This window comes from Thermothelomyces heterothallicus (assembly GCF_042370625.1).
Source record: "Thermothelomyces heterothallicus CBS 202.75 unplaced genomic scaffold P884_scaffold_1, whole genome shotgun sequence".
Lineage (NCBI taxonomy): Eukaryota > Fungi > Ascomycota > Sordariomycetes > Sordariales > Chaetomiaceae > Thermothelomyces > Thermothelomyces heterothallicus.
The window spans coordinates 3,030,590-3,051,765 of NW_027192562.1; the positions used below are offsets into that span (position 1 = coordinate 3,030,590).

The 21,176-nt window shown below is 56.3% G+C and overlaps 6 protein-coding genes across 6 annotated transcripts in view; 3 read left to right on the plus strand and 3 right to left on the minus strand.

Annotated features, from left to right (window-relative positions):
• Positions 1-1,592: 1,592 nt before the first annotated feature.
• P884DRAFT_274471 (uncharacterized protein) lies at positions 1,593-5,311 on the plus strand (the record flags this gene model as incomplete). The annotated part of the gene is made up of 4 exons (XM_069442725.1): positions 1,593-2,047; position 2,283; positions 2,420-2,533; positions 2,687-5,311. The coding sequence occupies 4 exons, from the start codon at positions 1,593-1,595 to the stop codon at positions 5,309-5,311; spliced, it is 3,195 nt and encodes a 1,064-aa protein (XP_069302215.1).
• A 628-nt stretch (positions 5,312-5,939) lies between these two features.
• Positions 5,940-8,493, minus strand: P884DRAFT_188877 (uncharacterized protein; the record flags this gene model as incomplete). Its single annotated transcript, XM_069437397.1, has 2 exons — positions 5,940-7,757; positions 7,843-8,493. The coding sequence occupies 2 exons, from the start codon at positions 8,491-8,493 to the stop codon at positions 5,940-5,942; spliced, it is 2,469 nt and encodes an 822-aa protein (XP_069302216.1).
• Positions 8,494-10,548: 2,055 nt separating this feature from the next.
• Positions 10,549-13,670, minus strand: P884DRAFT_215840 (uncharacterized protein). The gene is made up of 2 exons (XM_069439285.1): positions 13,429-13,670; positions 10,549-13,375 (listed from the first exon to the last, which is right to left on the minus strand). Exons 1-2 carry the CDS (start codon positions 13,612-13,614, stop codon positions 10,766-10,768), a joined length of 2,796 nt encoding a protein of 931 aa, XP_069302217.1. The 5' UTR covers positions 13,615-13,670; the 3' UTR covers positions 10,549-10,765.
• Positions 13,671-14,295: 625 nt separating this feature from the next.
• On the plus strand, positions 14,296-18,236 carry P884DRAFT_190065 (uncharacterized protein; the record flags this gene model as incomplete). Its single annotated transcript, XM_069437487.1, has 2 exons — positions 14,296-17,319; positions 17,379-18,236. The coding sequence occupies 2 exons, from the start codon at positions 14,296-14,298 to the stop codon at positions 18,234-18,236; spliced, it is 3,882 nt and encodes a 1,293-aa protein (XP_069302218.1).
• Positions 18,237-18,594: 358 nt separating this feature from the next.
• P884DRAFT_266418 (uncharacterized protein) lies at positions 18,595-19,596 on the minus strand (the record flags this gene model as incomplete). The annotated part of the gene is made up of 1 exon (XM_069442027.1): positions 18,595-19,596. One exon carries the CDS (start codon positions 19,594-19,596, stop codon positions 18,595-18,597), a length of 1,002 nt encoding a protein of 333 aa, XP_069302219.1.
• A 1,187-nt stretch (positions 19,597-20,783) lies between these two features.
• Positions 20,784-21,176, plus strand: part of P884DRAFT_190918 (uncharacterized protein) — a gene marked incomplete at both ends in the record, with an annotated part of 2,944 nt that continues 2,551 nt past the window's right edge. The window contains one exon of the mRNA XM_069437549.1: positions 20,784-21,049. Coding sequence (XP_069302220.1) covers positions 20,784-21,049 — 266 coding nt within the window. The remainder of the gene's footprint in view (positions 21,050-21,176) is intronic.

The window sequence follows — 21,176 nt, forward strand, 5'->3', positions numbered from 1 at the left end:
TAAGCCCCAGATCAACTCGGCCTCAAGGAGGTGGATAGGCGAAAGGGGAACAAACAGAAGGGGTGTGTAACCGAAACCCTTGGGTGCTGTGTAGTGTCTCAGCCCAGTCAGGACAAGAGCCCGCGCACACACTAGTGACGAGGGCCTGCAAGCAGAGCCATTTCCAATCACTTGGGATGAAGGCCGCTCTTCGTGAAGCGGAAACAGAAGTCAACCCCCCAACCAGCAGTTGCCAATCATGGAATGATGGAACGACGCGCGGTTGTTGTTCCTATGTCGCTAGGCATTGCCCTGTTGCCGAAACGCGATCCTGTAAGGTACCTGCTGTGTAGGCATCATTTAAACGGATGGTAAACGAGTACGGAAACCCGTACTCCGTACATACATATAATACAACTATGCATCCATTTATCGAATCAGTACAGCATTACCATTCGACTTCGTACATACATACGCGCGCCAAATTAACATCATTCGGGACGTGGCGGCCACATCCAAGGCCTGCGCTATGCGCGTGCCGCACATAGGCTCGACGCAAGCGCGCTGTCGGTTGTCAGCGGGCTTCTCTGCCAGGCGCGGGCTCGGGCAGCTCCCGGACGCCCGCCGTGCCAGGAACCTGCGACGACACATGGACGTGGTCTGGAAGATCAAACGTTCAGGGGTTCGACAGTTGAACGGCAGGTCCCTGCACTTTGCCTTCTGCGTCTGCAACACGAGACAGGACGTTGCAGCGGTGGTGACCCACACCTTGAATTAGTTAAACGCCCCCGCCAAGAGCCCATCCCCTGCTTCAACAGTGTAGCGCTCAGAAACGGCTCATCGTCACCTGATGGATTTCTTTCAAAAATTCACTTTGTATGCCACGGATCGGTTACACGCAACCGCAGCGACCCATATCCTTCGACTTATTGATGGATGGACTCGTTAGGTGACTCGATGCGGGGCATTAGGGTTTGGTACCTGGAGTTGGGTTTCGGGCACCTTCCTTCCAAATATGGTGCTATACGTGTGAACATATGTACGGATGTCGCTACCAAAAGAACTGGCTCACCGCCTTTCTGCACGGACCATGGAAGGTCGCTAAAGTTTTAGAAGGCATCTTCACTAACAATCGGCCATAGTGCCTAGGCTTTAGTGGCTATAGTGCTCTGACCCACTGTACTTTATGTTGCTTTTAGCGGTTTCATTCTGCCGGTCAAATTTGGCGGTGAGCCAGTTCTTTTGGTAGCGACATCCGTACTAGCATGTATGTAATCCGTACTGTAATGAACATTATTGGTGCTGTACTTTGCACAGGGTACTTGGAGCCCTCGAATGGCAATCCAGAGTGCCCCGAACCTAGGCAGCAACCTCCACCTGAGGTGCGTGGCATTGCCCTTCGCAGACACAACACTTTTACGCAGCACTTTCCCATTCAGGGCCAGCGTTGCGAGGCTTGTCAACAGCGGGCTCGCAATTGCGTTATTGCCGACACCCAGCCATAAAGATATTTGAACTTCCACCCTCGCCTATCTACCCGCTCGCCCTGGCAGCTAAATTTGAGAAAAGAAACCAAACAGAACAAGAATAAGAAAGGGAAAAAGAACAAAATAATGGCTCCTCCTCCTCGCCCTCTCCCGGAAGGCGGCTTCAAGTTCACCCACGAGCCTTCGGTCTCCGCCCTCAACATCCCAGCCAAATCATTCATCGCAGCACGTCCGCTCATCTCGGGCGCAGCCACCGGTGCTCTCGTCTTCTCCCGAGCCACTGGGGAGGATCGCGTCCTTCTCATCCAGCGGGCGGCGCACGACTCGATGCCTCTGCGCTGGGAAGTTCCCGGCGGCGCGTGTGATGAAGCGGACGAGACCTTGCTTCATGGCCTGGCAAGGGAGCTGTGGGAGGAGACTGGGTTGAGGTTGAAGAGGGTGGTGAGGCAGGTCGGCGCTGAGCAGGTGTTTCTGACAAGCAGAGGTCTCGTTGTGGCAAAGGTCACCTTCGAAGTTGACGTAGAGGCCTCAGAAACGGCGGCACTCCCCGAGGTCACGCTCGATCCGTACGAACATATGCGGTTTCTATGGGCAACAGAGGAGGAGTGCCAACTTGGAAGGGTGGCTGTGCCAGGAAGCAGCGGAGAGAAGGAAGTAGTGGATATCAGGTTCACCACTCAGGACCAGAAGGAAGTCATCCTTCTGGGGTTTAAGCTGAGGAGGCAAGAATATCTCAGAGAAGAACACGGAGTAGGAGGGGGAGGAGGAGGGGAGCCATCCACATAGTAGGACCCCTAACTCTGCCCCTAACCCTAGCGTAGCTCTTTCCGCAGGCGTGCCAAGTTCGTTAAGACCTGCCCCACTTTGTCAGCTGCACACGCGACGCGCCTGGCGCTCTCCTCCCAAATGAATGCAAGCAAGACGCCGCTCGTCGTCTGCGTCCTGCATTGCAGCTCAACAAAGATGCGATGGCCATGCCACCAGGGACCTTTGAAGCCCTTTTCGACTCTTCCCAACCCTTCAAAGGTGTCGTAGTCTGCTGTACAAGCGTACCCACCGAACTCAGAGTAAGTTGCCCACCGTCGTTTCGAGATCTACTCCGTCTCCCAATGGCCCAAGACCATCTGCAGTACGATGTCGCTCGTTTGCAAGCCGGGGGGAAATGTTAAACAGGAAAGAGTCAAACCCAGAATTATTGACCAACTCCCTGTCCCATCTAGGCAGACATTGCAGCCAAAACGGCCGAGCTCGGCGGCCAGCACAAATACGACCTGACGCCCGATTGCACCCATCTGGTCGTTGGCGACTACGACACCCCAAAGTATCGCCATGTCGCCAAGGAACGACCGGATGTCAGGGTCATGGCCGCCGGCTGGGTCGAAGCCGTCCGTAATATCTGGGTGGAGGACGCCGAGATCGACTTCCTCGCGCTTGAGAAGGAGTGGCAGCTGCGCACCTTTGAGACGGGCGGCGGAGAGCCCACCGCTGACGGTTCCGAGCCCCAGCGCCGGCGGCTTCTCTGTTGCATGACTGGCTTCGAGGACCCGGACGAGCGCCAGCGGATCATTGACAAGATCGAAGCTAACGGAGGTCTCTATACCGGAGACCTTACGAAGCGAGTCACACATCTCATCGTCCACAAACCCGAAGGTCGAAAGTACCACGCCGCAAAAGCCTGGGGAATCACGACGGTCTCTGTTGAATGGGTCCACGATAGCGTCGAGCGTGGTCTGATCCTGGACGAGAAGCTCTATGACCCTGTCTTGCCCCGGGAGGAGAGGGGAGTAGGCGCGTGGAACAAGCAGAGGGCGAGGATCTCGTCACTCGGCAAGCGCCTCAGCGGGAACAATGCGGCGCAAGAGGAAGGACAAAGGAAGTTGCGCAAGACGGCCAGCATGAAGCTAAACAGCCAACGGGACAACCTGTGGGGAGATATTCTGGGCAAGCCGCAAGCCTCGGGGGCTGCGCCCGCCGCGGCCCTCCAGAAGACGGTGGTACAACCGGCCGCTCCGCAGCCCGCTGCCATGGAACAGCCCACACATCCCGCACAGCCCACGCAACCGGCGGGCGGAAAGTCAGTCGATACCCAGGGGTCCAAGCTCTCATCCTTTGGCGTCCCTGAAGACGGAGCCGTCTTTGCGTCTTGCTGCTTTTACGTACACGGCTTCTCGGCGCAAAAGACTGAAATTCTGGTCAACACGATCGCGTCACTCGGCGGTTTAATCTGCCGTTCCCTCGACGAGGCTGTATCCATGTCTGGCGCCCAGCTAGCTCATCGCTTCCTCATCGTGCCGCAAACCTCCGCACCAGAGACTCACCCCCGCCTCCCCAACAATGTCTACATCATCACCGAGTTCTACATCGAGAGGTGCATGCACAAAAAGTACTTCTTCGACCCCTCTCAGCATGTCATCGGCCGGCCCTTTCCGCGGTTCCCAATTCCGGGCTTCGAGGATCTGGTGATCTGCACCGCTGGATTCACGGGCGTCGATCTGAACCAGGTGGACAAGTCCATCCAGCAACTAGGAGCCAAGTACGAGGAAAGGTTTACCGCAAACGTTTCTCTGCTGCTCTGTGCGTCCTTGGCTGTGGTTCGAAAGCAGAAGCTGGAGCTAGCATTGGCATGGAAAGTTCCTGTTGTCCGTGCCGATTGGTTATGGGAATCTATTGCCAGTGGCACCAATCTCTCAATCAAGCAGTTCATGTTTCCAGAGTTGAAGCAGCATGTGGACAGTCCGAAGGTGCTTGCGCAGGCTCAAGAGAGGAGCCAGGGCAAAAGCAACACCAAAAGCAGGCAGGAGAAGCCGTCGAGCAGGGATGGGATTGACAAGGATCTGCTCCCGAAGCCATCAACCAAGCTGAGGCAATCTCGCGATCTGGATGAGTCAGCCTTCGTGACGGCGAGGGAAAACCCGCAAGGGGGACCAAACCAACGCCCCAAGGAGCCTCCAATGGCTGGACATGATTCAAGTGTCACAACCACGGCACACTTCGAGACAGCGCCTACCCACGCATGCCCGACAGATAATGCCAACATCAGCTTTGGCAACAAGACGCTCCCGTCCGGTGCACCGCTCTCCGAAACCTCCTCTAACTCCCTCAACAAAGCCCCTATCAGCCCGCGGAAACCGGGGTGTCCCGCAGCTCGCAAGCCGATAAGCAGGGTAACAAGTGAAGTAGCAGACTCCGAAGCTACAGATGGGGACATTGGTCAACCGGATGACCTTCCGGCCCAGGATGACGAAGAGAACACGCAGAAGCCTGCAGAACAACAGACGGAGCATCCTGAACCCGGAGCAGAAGAGAAACTCCTCGAGGCCCAAGAAACAGCCGCCGAGCGCCTCGCCATCTCCACCAAACTTGTCACCTCACTACTAGATTCAGCCACCGCCGTTCCCGCACCCCTCCCCAGGCCCGACGGCAGCAGCGACGAGACACCAGGGGACTTGGGACCCCTGGCAAAGCCTAAGCGTCGTAAACGAAACATCCTCGGCCGCGCCATCAGCAACGTCTCGGCCGCCAGCAGCACCAGCAACGGCGACACTCCCGCCCCCGGCGCGGCCGCGGGTGGTGTTGCAACCTCGACCACAGCCGCTGCTAGGGTCGACCCAGGAGACGCACCACCCCCTCCCACGCAGCTCGAGTATGAGGACCCCGAGGCAAAGCGGTACAAGGAGCAGCTGATGAGCAAGATGATGGGCAGACACGGGGCGGGATCGGCGCCGGTTTCTGCTGCGAAACAGGAGAAGCTGACGCTTTCCGAGATGGGCGGCTATGGAATGATGCAGCAGCAGGGGCTATATGATGCTGCTGCCGGGGGACAGAGGAGGACGAGACGGCGTTGATTAGCACTAGTGTTCCATTAAGCAGGCGCGCAAAGATGGGTTGCTTGTAAAGTTGACGTTTAAAGGGGGAAATGGACGGGAGAATATCATGATACTGAGGGGAAATGGTGCCATCGTTGGGATGTCATGAGCATGAAGCGTCGAGCGAGCGTTTATCGGGTGGCATGTCCGGAGTCGGGGTTCTTCTATCACGGCATGTTTTTAGGGTTGAACATCATGGTGGGATAATGACGGCAATGCTATCTGGGTATCTCCAATTTTCGTTCTCTGTCCTTAGCTACTTCAAAATTAACAGTTTCGCGGCATGGCTCTAGATTCGGATCAAGAAAAGAGATTTGCTCGTTAGAAGAGCTCATCATAACACCATCACACTTCAAAATCCATAAAGCGACGGAGTAAACTAACAGGTTTCACTCTTCCAAAGAAACCTTTGGTCGTATCTCATGTCCATTTTCCTGAGCCCTCCTCGGTCGTGGGCCGAATACATGTCGGAGAAAAGAGGTAACAATGGAAAGGAGAGGAGAAAGGGGCATGCATCATGAAACCCATTCGAAAGCAAGCCTCCGTTCCATAATCTCCTCCCTTCCTCGGCGCAACCACACAAGCAGAGCGGCCGATTGCCCTCCTCTTATAGGTGGGTCACGGCCTGTGTCAAGACGCTCAGCAGAGTCGCCGCGGCGCCGCTAACCCCGATAGCACCGGCGGCGTCTTTCAGAGCAGCCCTCCGGGACGGCCTGTCCTCTTCTCCACGTCGTGGCAGGTCACGGTCGCGGTCGCGGTTACGATCTCGGTCCCTATCGCGAAACCGATCACGATCGCGATCTCGGTCTCGGTCCCTCTCGCGGTCCGAGTGCCTCTTGAGAGAAGAGCGATAGTCGAAGTCCTTGTCTCGGTCCCGGTCCCGGTCATGGTCGCGGTTGCGGTCACGATCAGTAACTCTCGACCGGTCTCTCGACACATCTCGCGACCTGTCTCTCCTGTACCGGTCCCTGTCTCGTTCTCTGCCCCGGGGCATTGGTCTGTCTCTCTCGCGGTCCCGCGGCCGTTCCGAGTAGTGCCCCGGAGAAATCTCCCTCGGCCCACTGCGACCGAAGCGGACATGATTCGGATTCTTGTTCTTAAGGATTGGTTTGGGCCCCACTGTACTCGAGGGCGAGAGGCTGTCACTATCCACACTTGCTGGCGGGGACACAATGGTGGGGTACACCTTGCCGCCCTCCTCGTCTTCGCTGTCCAGCGGCTTGTGCTCATCTGGCACGTAGTTTTTCGGTGTATATCGGTCGCGGCTACGGCTCTGTCCAAACCCTCGACGGCGTCCGTTGTCCTCGTCATCGCTGATGTCGCTTGCGTCAAAAACTGGTTCGGGTTCGTGATCCCGCCGTACCGCTTCCCTATCCCCTCCTCCTCCTCCTCTTCCTCCTCCTTTTGTCCCCCTCCTTCCATAATAGTCTCGATACGTTTCTTGACGCCCTGCGCCGTGTTGCCTTTCGGTGTCTCTTGTTCTTGTTTTCCCCGGAAAGCCCCTTGCTCTGCGCACTTCAAAGCTTCTCCGCGCGTAGTCTTCGATTTGCTCCCGTGTCAGGACGCCGAGCACAGCGACGAAGCTGGGCCGAGCTTCGTATCGCACGCCGGCTTCTTCGAGCACTTCAGGGGACACAAGCTTACGGTTAATCTTGGTCCAGGTGGCGTCCAGCGGGATGGTCTGCCCTTTGCTGTCGGGAGCGAGGCGACTGTACTGCCGTGACGGAAGATGAGGCGGCTGCGGCAAATCGTGGGCTGTCGTGAGAGCGGAGGCTGACAGGGTCGCGAGATCCCAGGAGGCATCTCTGGAAGAGGCGCTCAGGCTGCTGCCATAAGGGGGCGGAGGAGTGCCTGGCGACAGGGCGCTGGGGTGCGGCGGGGGAAGTGTCACTGGCTGGCCATCATGTCCAGGGTAAACAGCTCCTGGGATAGGTAGCGGTTGAGTTCCGGAGGGTAGATGTCTCGTATCAGGCGACGTGCCCGGAGCAACAAAATAAAAAGGGGCACGGGCGGGTGGCAGGAGCGAAGCACCAACCCCCGTGAGAGAAGGAACCTTTCCGTCACAGTAACGATCAAGCGCCATGAGGTCTCTGGTTGAGATGAGGGCTGTGTTGGCTGCCGCGGTAGACTCCGTGTCAGAAAGGTCTGAGGAAGAGGACTGCTCGAAGCTCAGCTGCTGAATGGCGTGGTCGAGAAGGATGGAGTCAGTCCGCTCGGGCCTTGGTACACGTCTCCGGCCTTCGTTTCTGCGAGAAGCCGGATTCAAATTCATCCTGGCTTCTTCATCGTCGGTTGGATACGGTGCAGACTGAACAGTCATTGACGGCTTCTCGTTTCCATGGAGCAGGCCGCGAACTGAGGGTGGTGTGCCGTCACCCGGAAGTTGGTGAGACTCCAGCTCGCGGATATACGCACGCAAGACCTCCTATAGAACATGGATTAGCTCCTTCCACGGGACACAGCCTGATGTCTTGGGCAAGCAGAGGACGGGGATCCGGGCCCATCCGTACCTTGTTGTTCTGCAGCACTTCAGGCGAGAAACCCTCCCGCTCGAGCTCCTTTTTGAAACTACGCCATAGTTCCTCTTCATCCGCTTCGACTGGCGAGTAATCATTCCTCTCCTGGAAAAGACGGTTGGCGATGGCATCCACTTTGTTCTTGATCACCTCCATTTGTCGGCGGTCGACGTCGGCGAGCCGAGGCCGCAGCTTGGTTCCGCTGTGTAGCTGCACGGTGTCAAGGAATATGTCAATTTTCATGCACTGGGAGACAATATCCCCTCGGATGAGATCGATTTTCCGAATAGTTTCCCCCCGGTCAAGATTTCTGCCTACAGCGCTCGTGCGGGGGCCTTCTCCGTGCGTCCCTAGAACGGTGTCGACCTGCTTGAGGGCAAAGTCGCTGTCCTCAACGAGAGACCTTAATTGTCTGGAATACGCCGAGTTCTGGGTCCCGCTGCTGGTGGCTGGGTCGGCCTGGGAATAGAGGGGCGAGTCGTAGTCCCGAGCCTCGGCCTCCAGGTGCTTCAGTGCGTTCTTCAGATTGTGGATGGCTATTGCCAGGTCTACGAAATCGGTACCAGCATCGCGAGCGCGTCGACGGAGTTGTCGCGCAAAAGCACCGACAGATTCGATGCTTGGGGAGTCCTCGGATCTTGTCATGGAGCGCACCGCCCGTGTCGTATTGCACACAAAGGTGTCGGGCGAGCGTTCCGCCGCGGGCTTCTTGTGCGGCTCTGGTGGTCACCTGCACGTAGCTGCAGAAAGAGGAGGCTGAATCGTAAGCCCGGAGGCAGGATCGGGGCCGAGGTCGGTCACGCTAGGCCTCCAGTGGCCTTGTTAGGTTTTGGGGAAGGATAGGATGACTATACGTGGGGCGCAGCAGTTGAGGACAGCAAGTCTCCTGAGCAGCGCAGCGGATGAGTCAAGAGACGGCCCAACAGGCAACGGGCGGGCACGAAAGAGGGAGAATAAACGTTGGTGCACTTAGCAGGATCGGGCCGGGAAGGAGGCAGGGATATTCCACCCAGCTGGCGTTCTTTGGGCTCGAAGCCACTAGCGAATCGCGAACGAGAGAGCGAACATGGCATCTGAGGAGGCGCGTAGTAGTAGGTGGTTAATGGTGGTGTGCCCTTCCCTTGGATTGGCACCCATGGCCAACGTTGCAGCATGTCATCAAACATGTGGCACTAAGTAGCACTAGAGCACGAGTGGAGTGCCCGGTGTATCCACGAGGCTCAATCGTGGGGCTGCCCCATCGCGGCTCGTCAAAATAGGCCATCTCCATCAGTTCTTGACCCCGACAACAACACCCGAGTCCCAGGTCGCCGCAAATGCACTGCAGCAGTCGAGGTCACGATTTCGGGCGAATAGTTAAAAGATCACAGAGGTTGACGCTGTGAACCACCCGACACTATTCCTGGACTGAGTTTTGTAAGCCTACGCAATATTTCGAAAGCGGCGTGTCGAAGCCTCGCCATTCGACAAAGGATGGCCGAGGATGATCAGAACATGAACTTGTTTGTTCGTGTGGGACAAGGCAAGACACAAAGAGTTCAAGTGACGTCTATCCGTTGCAGCGGCCTGCAGATCCAGCTTCCCGTCTTCTCCATCACTCACTGGCTGCACGTAATAAATGTGGAGAGGTCGCCGTTAGGGCTAGCCAATGACAATGCATCGCACCTTTAGGCTTTGCCCGGTTGACGACGTCCAACCAATCAGGCGCCTCTGCAAAGCAGGGCTTTCGGGGGCTTCCATCGAAACTTTTTGGCCACAGCGAAGACACTGCGGCCAGCTTGGCCCTGCGCCACCCTCTCGGGACCTGTCCTCGAGCGGGCCCTCTGCAACATTCCAATTCCCACTACGGCGTACTTGCCCACTCTATCAACTTCTGATGTTTGCGATCGGCTCGCCTCACGCTACGAAAATTCTCATTAGCAGCTGAATTAGCCTGCCACAAGAACAGTCTACACAAATGATGAGGAGACATCGGGGTTGGTATAAATCTCGGTTTCCTTTTGGTTTCCTAATGTTGCAGAGAACAATAACGCTTGGGGTGGCGGAAAGCAGAGGAAGAGAATGAGAGGTCTCTCATGTGTACTGTACATAAGGTACATACATTCATACATACCGTCACACCACCGGATTACACTCGCGAGGACTTGTCTCACTCAGTACGGTGGAGCTGCGGAAGGCCTCGGAATCTCCAGTTCGTGACGATGGCAAAAAGCGGTAGCCTGGAAGCTTCGAGCTCATCGGCGGGTCATCTCTCCTTCCTAAATGCCGTACGCTACTAACAGAATACGAAATGAGAGGCAGTCGTGTCGCTCGGAAAGACTGTGGGACGGGTCGCGTCGCCCGGCCTGCTTTCTCAATTTGCACTGAACTTGGAAATCAGCCCGATTCAAGAACACTCGTGGTCACGTAGTGTGTATTCTGCGGGCCATCTCGGTATCGCTTTTGGGCGTAGATTAAAGGGCATAAAAGCACCAGGTATTCCGACCATCCGACATCGTACTCTGTAATCCCTCCACCTCGGCGTCCCAAGATCGCAGGCTGTGCCCATGCGCATTGTCCATTGGAGGACGGATTACTACTAACCCAAACTAGACCTCCAGGGCAAGATGCGGTTACATTGGACGTACATACACTAGTTATCACTCTCTGCTCTGTGGCCAACCTCCCTCGAGACGCATCGGTGGACACAAAGAACAGGAGGTGCAGTGTATGTTGCCTGATCTGGGACGGGCGAGCGAGCGAGATGAGACTGCTCAGCCTAACGCTGATATGATGACGAGGTTTGAAACGCTCATCTGTGGGTATCGTTGCACAGTCCAGAATCACAGCATCACCCTTTTTAACATCCACAGCCAACATATCTGGATACAAGCATGAACATGAGCCTCCTTGCTTGGAAAAACCCCCATCTCCAGACTCAGTGGGCTTCCTGGACGACCGTGGCGCCGGCCCCACCACGCAGTGCCTCCTCCGAAATGCGATGCACCGAGTAAATGCCCCGCTTCTTGCTGACGAAGTGCCCAACCTGCCTGCTGCTCCGAGGGACAATTTCACCACCCGACCTCACCCTTTCCGTAGAGACCCGAGTATCCGTCTTGAGCCCCAGCGGGAGCTCTTCGGTGATGGGCTGAGAGACGGCCTTGCCCTTTGCCAACCCCGCGAGAGCCTTCCTCGCTCTCTTTGCGTAGCTGACAGCCTCGGCCAGGGCTCCCTGGAGATGTACGGCCTCCATAATGCCCTCCAGGGCCACACTGACCTCCGCCTGGAACTGGCTGAAGAAATCGGCCGAGTCTTCTTGGTTGCGGGAGCCTGCGAGCATGGCGTCCGATGCCATCCATCCCCCCAGGCCCACCGAGTCAATACACCTGGACATCAGGTCTGCAATGAGCTGAATGCTGCCATCGGGAGGCGCCTCGATTTCGCTTTGGTCCGCGCCCGTTCGGTCGAGATACCGAGTCGTCCAGCCGTCTTTAATGAGCTCGGCCCGCAACACATTCATTAGGCCAATAATCTCCTCGGGCTTGAAGAGACGGCGAAGGCTTTGAACTGTCGCGGCTGAGGGACAAGCCGCCAACTTGCTGAAAGCCACTCCCAAGCCTCTTGTCCGGTGCCCACCCAGGTAATGCTCCGTAATCTGTAATTCTTCTTCTGCCCGATCCAGTTCCATGTTGATGGCTTCATTCTCCTGTCCATGCATCTCTTCGCCATTCTCCGTGAGCCGCATCAGCGATTTCGATGGATCCTCGAACAAGCCGAGACTGCGAAGCAGAAGTTTGATGGACGAAACCAGCTCCGTCGATCCGAGCTGAGTTCCAGAAAGGTATCCCAGAAGGAGCTGCATAGTTGGGTCGGCTTGGGCCAGCAGGATGGGGATGTCCTTTCCGATGATATCTTCAACCTCGTCCACCTCTCGAAGCTCGTCCCTGAAAGCAGATTTTATGTTTGAGGTCGACAGGTGCCCGGCATCAACGAGATAAGTGAGAACATTACTTTCTGGGAATTGGCATGCGAGCCGGAGGCTGTCCGGGCCGTGACTCTGTCCACTCCAGGTGAAAACTTTGCTGATGGCATAGGATACCCAACGCCTATCGACGCGAGCATACTCAGTTCTTGATGATGGCCATGCCCATTCGGGTAGCTGTGCGGTGGAAGCGGCCCCATCCGTGAGCGCTCCCTTTTCACCTTCGCTTTCGCTAGATTTGATAGGAACCTTAAAGGCCTCGGCCAAAAGCCTTTCCCAGGACCGAAGGTCGTTGTTGCGAAGGAACTCGTCAGCCTGGGCAGACTGGGCCTGCCATTCCGCACACGGTGCCTCGGTGGAACCAGGTAGAGGCTCCGCGAGAATAGCAGAAGGTAGATGGTCGGCTCGAACTCGCTTCTCGCAAGATGGGTCTCGGGGAATGCCGCGGCGAATTGCGTCAGTCAGCAAGCCTTCTGCACGACGCTTAGTGATTCGATTCTTTGGCGCTTCAATCTGGACGGCGATGAGGTTTTGTCCACACAACCCAACCACGATTTCCCGGCTTGCCAGGTATGTGACGAATTCAAAAGCGCTGCCGTCATCTCCACCTATCTCAGGGTCAACAGGGGTGCTGGCCTGGAGCGACCTGTAGATGGGATTGTAGACCGCAAACTCATCACCCGCAGCTGCGAGGACGGATGTCTTGGATAGCCGGAGAAATGAGGTTAGCGCCGGAACTTGAAGCCTGTTTTCTAATCGAGGAATGCCATTGTTAAAGGCATAAGTGGCGATTGTGCCACCAGACAGCGATTGAAGTGTCCCGGCTCTGACATCCAGCTGGTATCTCGTGCACCCCGTCTCGGCGGGAAGTGGAGCAGCGAATACCGAAATGAGCCGCTCGTTGCCTGTCTGCTGTGCCTCCCTTTCCGATGGCAACGCGAGAATGTGCAAGTGCCGCGCCTGGGACGCCTTGCTCGCGGTTATCACGACGAGAAAGTCTGGGTTGAAGCCGTCGCGGTGGATCTTCTCCTGGAAAACCCCGAAAAGCTCATTCCTGCCGCCAAACATTCCGTCGACGACATCCGCGGCCAGGGTAGGCTGTACAAAATCCACACGTAGACCTAGCTTTGAGTCTGTGAGAAGCTCTTTTGAGAGAACCGACGACGACGCCCGCCACTTTTCGTCGAGCGTCTCCCCATTTAAGCACAAGATCGTGCCGTCGGCAGCCAAGAGAACGAGGTCGTGATTGGAATTATTGTCCCGCACCAAGTTTGTCATTGCAGCACGCGGCGAGCTGGCGAAGATGTGGACAATCGGCGCATCGCAGCCCAGCGCACGGGAAACGGGGGTGGCGGTAGTCGTCCCAGTCCCCGAGGTCTCCTCCTTGAACAACTTAATCTCTTGCTTCAAGGATGAGGAGGAAGCACTCTTGGTCGAGAGCGAAACATATGTATACCGCGTTGCCGTCCTCGACGACGCCTGTCTCCAGCGTAACGAGTACGGCGCACAGGTGAAGACGGATTGGGGCGAAACCAGATAGGACGTGACGGCCTGAGAGGAGATGATCTATGGCTGGTCAGCATAGGAGCAAGGTCGAGGAGGGGTGTCAAGAGTCTAACATCGTATAGATATACAGCAACCCCGTCAATTGCTACGGCGAGCTCGGTCCTTTTCCGCCGCTTGCCGTCCTGTTTCTGGCCGAAGACTTCCCCGGCAAGATAGCGACCCGGGCCGTTGGGGCCGTCGAGGGGTTGCGGGAGTGCTTGAAGCACATATGGCTTGTGTATCTGAAGCTTAGCCGCCATGACTGGGTCTGTCGTAAGTGTAATTGACCTGGTTGGGAGATGTCACGGCCAAGGCGTCGCCATTGCCGCGAAGCTTCACTGGGCGGAAAAAAGAGGCTGCTCCGTCGCAAAAATTAAGGTGGGGCCCAGATTGGCAGCCAGAGCGGTGGGCTTATCGGGAACACCGGCCTATCTTTGATCCCAACCGATAACTACCACAGCCCGGCTGGACAGTGCGAGCCATGCATGCCTCGCGGCCCAGCGGTTCGATGATGCAAGTGGAGCACTTAGCGCGCCAGCCAACTGCGCACGGCGTGAAGGAAGCGCGACGCGGATCAAGCACGCGTCCTCCTGAAGACCGGAAGAGCATGTTCGCAGAGAGTCACGAACAATGAGGGTTCCTGCGTATCCTCCAATCGACCAAGAACCTTATGCGTTCTCGTTTTCATTTTGAATACTGCATCTATAACCGGCTACTCCTTCCTTCAGCATGAAAGTTCACAACCACGCCTTTGCCGCGGCCCAGGACGTATTTTAGCCTCCCATTATCTCGTGCGCCGTACGTCAACTCCTCGTCTCACTTTGTATCTGCTGGTGCTGACTTCGAGCTCTATACTTCAGTCCCCGACTGGTCAGTTCGACCAATCAGTCCGTTCTATAGCCCCGAGAATTTGTCCAATGGGTGCCGTTGCAGTGCTCACGATGGCTGAGAATGCCCATGCAGCCGACTCGGCGGCTCCACGACCAGTGCATCCGTTCTTTGCGCAGAATCGTGCGTGCACATCCGTTTCTATTGAGCCAGCTCAGAGCGATGCACAGGCTTTAGATGGGACCGCTGTTCTCCCGCCCAACACTCCTGCAGAAACGAAAACGAGCCACGATGATGCCACGCAAAATACGGATTCATGTCGTAGCCGACGGCGCAAGGCCGACCAGGAGCCGAAAGAAGAGGATACGCAGAAGAGAACGCGACCAACCAAGCGGACAAAAAATATGACAAGCGGGGGAGACATTGGGCATCTTTTCCTGAAGCTCAGCAACGGAGTGGAAGGTGAGAAACAGTTGCGGCAGGGCAACTCGAGTGCCAATCCATCCGGGCAGGATGAAGTCTCCCACGAGACGAACAATGTGACTCCTGATGACCGTGGAGGACCGACCAATGATCCCGACATGAAGCCTCCCCAGATCGCAGACCCCTCCAAGGCCTTGATCACTGGCTGTGTTCCCGAGCCGACTGAATCCCCACGAGCAGCAGAGGGCACCCCGACAAAACCGAGGAAGATGTTGCATTTCAACCCAAAAACAGGCACGATAGGTTCGCCGCCAAAGCCTAAGGAGCCCCGGCCTGATGCAAAAGAGGCGCATGAAATCGAGAAGATGGTGGGCAGGCGTGGCCGAAAGCCGGCTTCCAAGATTGTGCGTATTGTTTACGGAACTGATCCGAATGTTCGCGTCAATCTGGGCAAATTGATCGATGGCATCCTCGGCGGGAAAACACGGCACCTTTTCACCGGCCACAAGAAGACGAACTCCCTCAACATCAAGCAAGACTCACCAAAAGCTGGTGACGAGACACCAACAGCGAAACCATCAAAAGCCACTCACCCCTTCTTTCTGGGTCGAACCAAGGCCACCAATTCGGTTGCTACGGATCCTAAACCTAAGAAGCCTGATCCGTCCTCGAGCAGTAATACGATGCATTACTGCTCAACACCGTGCTCACCGAGAAAGTCCCGTGCGGTGTCGGCTTCTAAGGTTCCAATGCCGCAATTCGGTATCAGAAATCTAGGCTTGAAGTTCCCAGGCGCCAAACTTCCAGCTTGGCCGTGGCAAGGCATGGTGCACGTCCGAGGCGACGTGGACGAGTTACCAGGACTTGAGAACAAGCCCATGCTGGTTCCTTTTCGGAAATCGAAGGGCAATGCTATAAAGATGATGCCCAGAGAGTCCGTAATCAGTATTCTCGCTGATTCAATGGAGCTACCGCTCGTTGCCGAGACTGTGAGAACCGTCAACACGGATGAGTTTATCCCTCCTCCTCCCGAGCTTCGTCTCCCACAGAAGCACTTTGAGAGTGGGAGCAAGCTTCAATCCAGAGTACTCTCCCAACTGAAAACTTTTCAGCCCTCCCTCGCAAACAGAGCCTCCGCATCAGAAACGGCCTCTATCCGTGGGAATCACGGTAGCGTGGGAGCTCCTCCCCAGCTTGCCCGACTCTTCAGCCGCATATCTTCGTCGCTCTCAGCATTCGACATGTCACAGTGTGAGACTGCCAACTGGGTACAGAAGTATGCTCCAACGAATGCCACTGAGGTGCTTCAGCCGGAACGGGAGATATTCTTCCTGAGAGACTGGCTTCAGGCTTTGATGGTGCAGTCGGTAGATACAGGCTCGGGAGAATCCGACAAGCCGAAAACTGGCCAGAAGACGAAGTCCTCGGATGCCGGCAGACGGAAGCGCAGGAAGAAACTCGACGGTTTCATCGTCTCGAGTGAGGATGAAGGTCACGAGTGGTATGATCTGTCCGAAGGCGAGGATGACTGGGCTCCGAGTGGCTTCCGGGGCATTGTCCGCAAGACGGTCATGAGGTCCAGCAACCGACTGAAAGGCCGGGATGGTGACAAGACCGCAAACACGCTGGTCATCAGCGGTCCGCAGGGATGTGGCAAGACTGCCGCAGTGTACGCCGTGGCCAAAGAGTTGGACTTCGAAGTTTTCGAGATCAACGCGAGCAGCCGAAGGAGCGGAAAAGACGTGCTGGAGAAGATTGGCGACATGACAAGGAATCACCATGTCCAACAACACCACTCGTCCGAGGCGCCGAACAATGAAGATACGGCAGCAGACGACGACGACGTGGCCAAGGACATCAAGTCCGGAAAGCAATCAACTATGAAAGCTTTCTTTGAAACGAAAACGAAAGGGAGCAAATCCAGGCAGCCAGCGAAAAGTCAAAACAAGGGTTTGGAAGCCGAAGTCAAAAAGGAGCCTTCCAAGTCTCAGCGGCAATCGTTGATCCTCTTGGAAGAAGTCGACATTCTTTACGAGGAGGACAAGCAATTCTGGACTACACTTGTTGGCCTTATCGCGCAGGCTAAACGCCCATTCATTATGACTTGCAACGATGAAACGCTCATTCCACTCCATACGCTGACGCTTCACGGCATCTTTCGACTCAGCACTCCCCCCAAGGATCTTGCGGTCGACCGCCTGCTTCTCATCGCGGCAAACGAAGGCCATGCCCTGACGAGGGAATCGGTCGAGCAGCTTTACGACTCTCGCGGTGGTGATCTGCGGGCGGCAACGATGGATCTGCAGTTCTGGTGTCAGATTGGCGTGGGTGACCGAAAAGGCGGCTTGGACTGGTTTTACCCACGCTGGCCAATGGGTGTCGACCTGGACGAGAATAAGGAGGTGGTCAGGGTGGTGAGTCAGGATACATACCGTTTAGGGATGAACCTGTTAGGGCGGGACCCTATCACGGATTCCAAAATCCCTCCGCGGCTCGTTGAAGAAGAAGTTCTCCGTCAAACTTGGGAGTCATGGGGTCTCGATGTGGGACACTGGCAGGACTCGCCGGAATTCGCATGTTGGGCAGAGAGCTTAGCTCCGGCTTCCATGACCCCTGCTGGTCGACTGCCCGCATTGGAGGCGTACGATGACCTTGCTTCGGCGATAAGTGTAGCAGATGTGTGCTCTTCCAAGTCCTTTGCTGCGTTCAAGGAGGTAAACATGACCGCAAATGGAATACCGGCGTATTCAAGCTAATCGTGCGTGTGTTACAGGAGCCGATGGACACCACTCAACCCGAGCAGCCAGCGAAGATTCGCGAGGACTTTGTCCTCGGCATTACACATCTCGATTCGCCCGTCATCACTCACTACAGCGGACTTCCGACTTCGATTGCCTGTACAATAAAATCTCTTGCGAAGTCATCGCTGTCGCTACATGCTGGAACGCTCGGGCAACAAGCGGCTGCTATACTCCGTCCTCTTGATGAGACACAGGCCATCCGGTATCTCCAGAAGAGCTTCACGTCTACGCTTCCGGGCACTGCAGTCATCGATCGCATGGACTTTGCCTTCGCGTTCGACCCCATTGCCGCTCCAGATACCTCTCCGCTTCAACCAGTATCCTATCTCGAGCCTTCGGTATTTGATCGCACCATAAAGCTTATCACTCTTGACGTGGCACCGTACGTTCGCAGCATCGTCGCCTACGAGTCACACCTTCAAAGGCAGCGGGCCAAGCTGAGCACTCTCGTGAGCGAAGGTGGCAAGGGTGCTAATAGTTCGAAGCGGATGCGCACCACTCGGGCAGCGCTCTCCGCGCTCGAGGGTGGTTCAAGGAGCACCACAAGGGCCGAGAGGTGGTTTAAGGCGGATATCAATCCCTACTTGGTAGCAAAAACCGCGGGTAAGGACTGGAACGGCTTCGGGACGAGGGATCCGGAGCCGCCGAATGGATCCACGAAAGGCTCCATGCACAACTCTCTCCGAACCTCCCCCGACACGACCCCCACGAAGACCTCCAAGAAGGCAGGTTTGAAGAGCAGGAAGCGGAAGAATGTTCTCGGGGACGGCGATGATGATGATGATGATGCTGACGGGCTTGGCTGCCCACCTGGCGACGTCTCTGGTTGAACCCTTCTAGTTGTTTCTGTTGGAATGGCTTCCTGAACCACCGAGTTAAGCCGGTTCACATGCCGCGGGCGGAGAGCCTAGCGATGAAGTGGGATTTCGAAATCCATCTAACCCTCTGGGTTCGTGCGGTGCTCTGTCACGACTATGCGATCGTCCCGGTGTGCATCCTTCCGGATGTTTGCAGGCATAAAATGGCTCGGGTCCTCGACATCGCTCTCACAGACCAACATTGGAGGGTCACCGGTCTCAGTTCGACGGAGATGCTGCTCTATTTATCAGACAGGCACCGGCTAAAGAAAAGAATGGGGGCCCGACCAGCCCTTCCAGAATCATTTGGCCCAACAATGAATGAACTGGCTCAATAGTCCCAGCTGTACCCCCCAACATGTCGCCCGTCTCTGCTCATGTCAGAGGAAGCTCGCCTCCACCTCGTCGGCCGATCTCGGTAGACGTAGACTTCTCCGGGGCGGCTGTCGTCGCAGTGGCTCTGCTGTGTTGAGCTCAAGACCCTCGACCCTGTATTCGAACTTGTAATCGACGAACTCCGTTTGAGGTAGTACCGTAGCCCTGGGTGCGACACACCGGCTGTCGACGAGCTTTGTTCGAGCAGGTATCGTTCTGGGACTGACGGGCGGTAAGCAGCGGTTGCCATGGAAAGGTCGGCAAGGTCGCGACTAGAAGCTGGCCGGGATGAGAACACAGAGTATCCGCATGTGCTGCAAGCCCGGTCACGGTCACGGTCACGGTCTCGATTTTCGCCGCGGGCGCTCCAGGTCGACGACCCCCAGCGGTCTCGGGGCCGCTCCCAGCTCAGGGCGTCGTCAACGTGCCCATACGTTTCGTCCGCGCATGCGTAGCACTTGCCACGTCCGCGCTCGTACCCGCGACAGCGGCCTCGCAACCCTTCCGCGGCATCGTCACATGCGTTGCAGTCTCTTTCGCACCAACCACCACCACCTCTCCTCTCACGGCGGCGAAGGCACTCTCGCGCTACCTGACGAGCTGCCTTTTCAGTTTTCTCGGCCTTCTCGACTAGCCGCCTGTGCTTGGCCCGCAAAGCAAGGTCCGACAGCTCCCAGTCCTCCTTTTCGCCATGGGGGAAGCCCTTGGGCCAGTACTTGTGAGCTAGCAGCGAGGCGGCGGCGATGCTGCCGAGAAAGAGGTAAGGGAACTTCTTCTCGTATCCGCCCGCGGCGGGTCTGTCATGCCTGTCGGGTTCGAGAGCAGATGGGTTGGACCGGTTACTGGTGGTGGCGGCAGTGGTGTTGCTGCCCCTTCTGGTTTGCGAGAATGAGATGGAGCGGGATGCGACTGGGGCGGAGGAACGGGTTGGAGCAGGAGGGTTGTAGTATGTCGGCATCGTGCATAAGATATGAGAATTCGTTAGGATGAGCCACGATAAAAGCTGCTGTTTGAGCCAATATCGCCTGCCATGTCTCGCGGTGGCCCTACTTTGGTCCTCTTTTTTCGTAGGTTGCCCTGGTGGCCATGGCAAAACTGCAACGGGAACGTCTGCTCAAGGCAGTTAAGGCGCGGCCGACTGACACTTATTGCCTCCTCTCGAGTCACCAAAACCGGCGCGGTCTGCAGCAAGATGACGGCGGTCGCCCCCGGGCCCGGCTGTTGTTGGCCGCGCCGCATCACTTCATCCATCCTACGCAACCGGGCGGTAGAGTTCACCCAAACACCTCAAACAGCAGCGGGCCTGGCCAATGGCCAACGGACCGGGCGATAATATTGTACGATGTTGCACCATAATATGTGATCTCATCTTGTTGTCGCGCAACGAGTGCTTGTTTAACTTCAGCTAAGAAAAGCCACTTTGTTCCCTCGAAGTAATTGTTTAAAAGGCGAAATCTCTCCGGTTGAACTTACGGTTTTCCAGACCTTGATCGGTCACCGGGTTCTGGGAGATCTGAGTGTCAGGCACAGTGGGGCCGGCATTCAAGCAGCAGCCAAGGCGCTTGGCTTCGCAGCGGGTGATCGCCGCGCCTGAAAATGTTGCCTGGACGACTGCAAATACACTAAGTAGTTGGTGTGTAACGTATGCACAAGGTAGGCTACACACACCTGGCGTGGACTGCATAGGTTTCAGAACCCTATATTGCTTCACACCTTTGATCCGTGTGAGGTATCACCTTAGATATCAGGTGTCTAGGTATCTAATAGTCGAGTCTTTGGCAACTGCTGACACGGCGCAGCGACCGCCTGCACATTTTGGCACACTACAAGCGCGTTACAAGGAAGACCCCGCAGCTCGGCTTTGCCAAACCCCAAACCCCCGTGCCGAATCCTCCGGTCTATGACGAAGTCGCTGGGCCCAGGCCATTCCCGGGTTTGGACCTTGCCTATGGTTATAGGCATTATAATGCTTATCATGCTCTTCCGGTCCAGCGCTTGCGATCCACGGGCCATGTCTTCAGCACTTCGCTCCGTCTCGTCTCCGTCTCGTACTAGACCGGAGCTTACGACCACTGCCGGGCAAGTGGCTTCTTCCCGTCCCGTGCTTCCTCTGTGTGCATCCAACTCACGTCGTCCGTTCTCGTCATGACGCAACGTGCAGGGCATGGCCCGTCCATATCGGACCAACTCCCCCGAGGAGATGAACAGGCTACGGAGGGCCAGTCGAGTGAGCTCGCAAGTGGAATAAGACAAGAGACCACCAGGAGCACCGACACCGGGAAGACCGACAGGAGAGGCAGCGCCAACCGAGGAGGCCAAGGTAAACAGGTCGACGGGTCGAAGCTGAGCTGGCTGAAAGGGGCTCCGGACAAACTGGGCCTTGATGCGGCTACTCTCACAACCATGCTCAGGTAAGGCGCCTCGCCTCGCGAAGGCCGTGAGGCCCTATGAGAAACCAACCCTGGGAAGAGTGAGGGAAGGTTTTTTTTTTTTTTTTTTTTTTTTTTTTTTTTTTTTTTTTTTTTTTTTTTTTTTTTT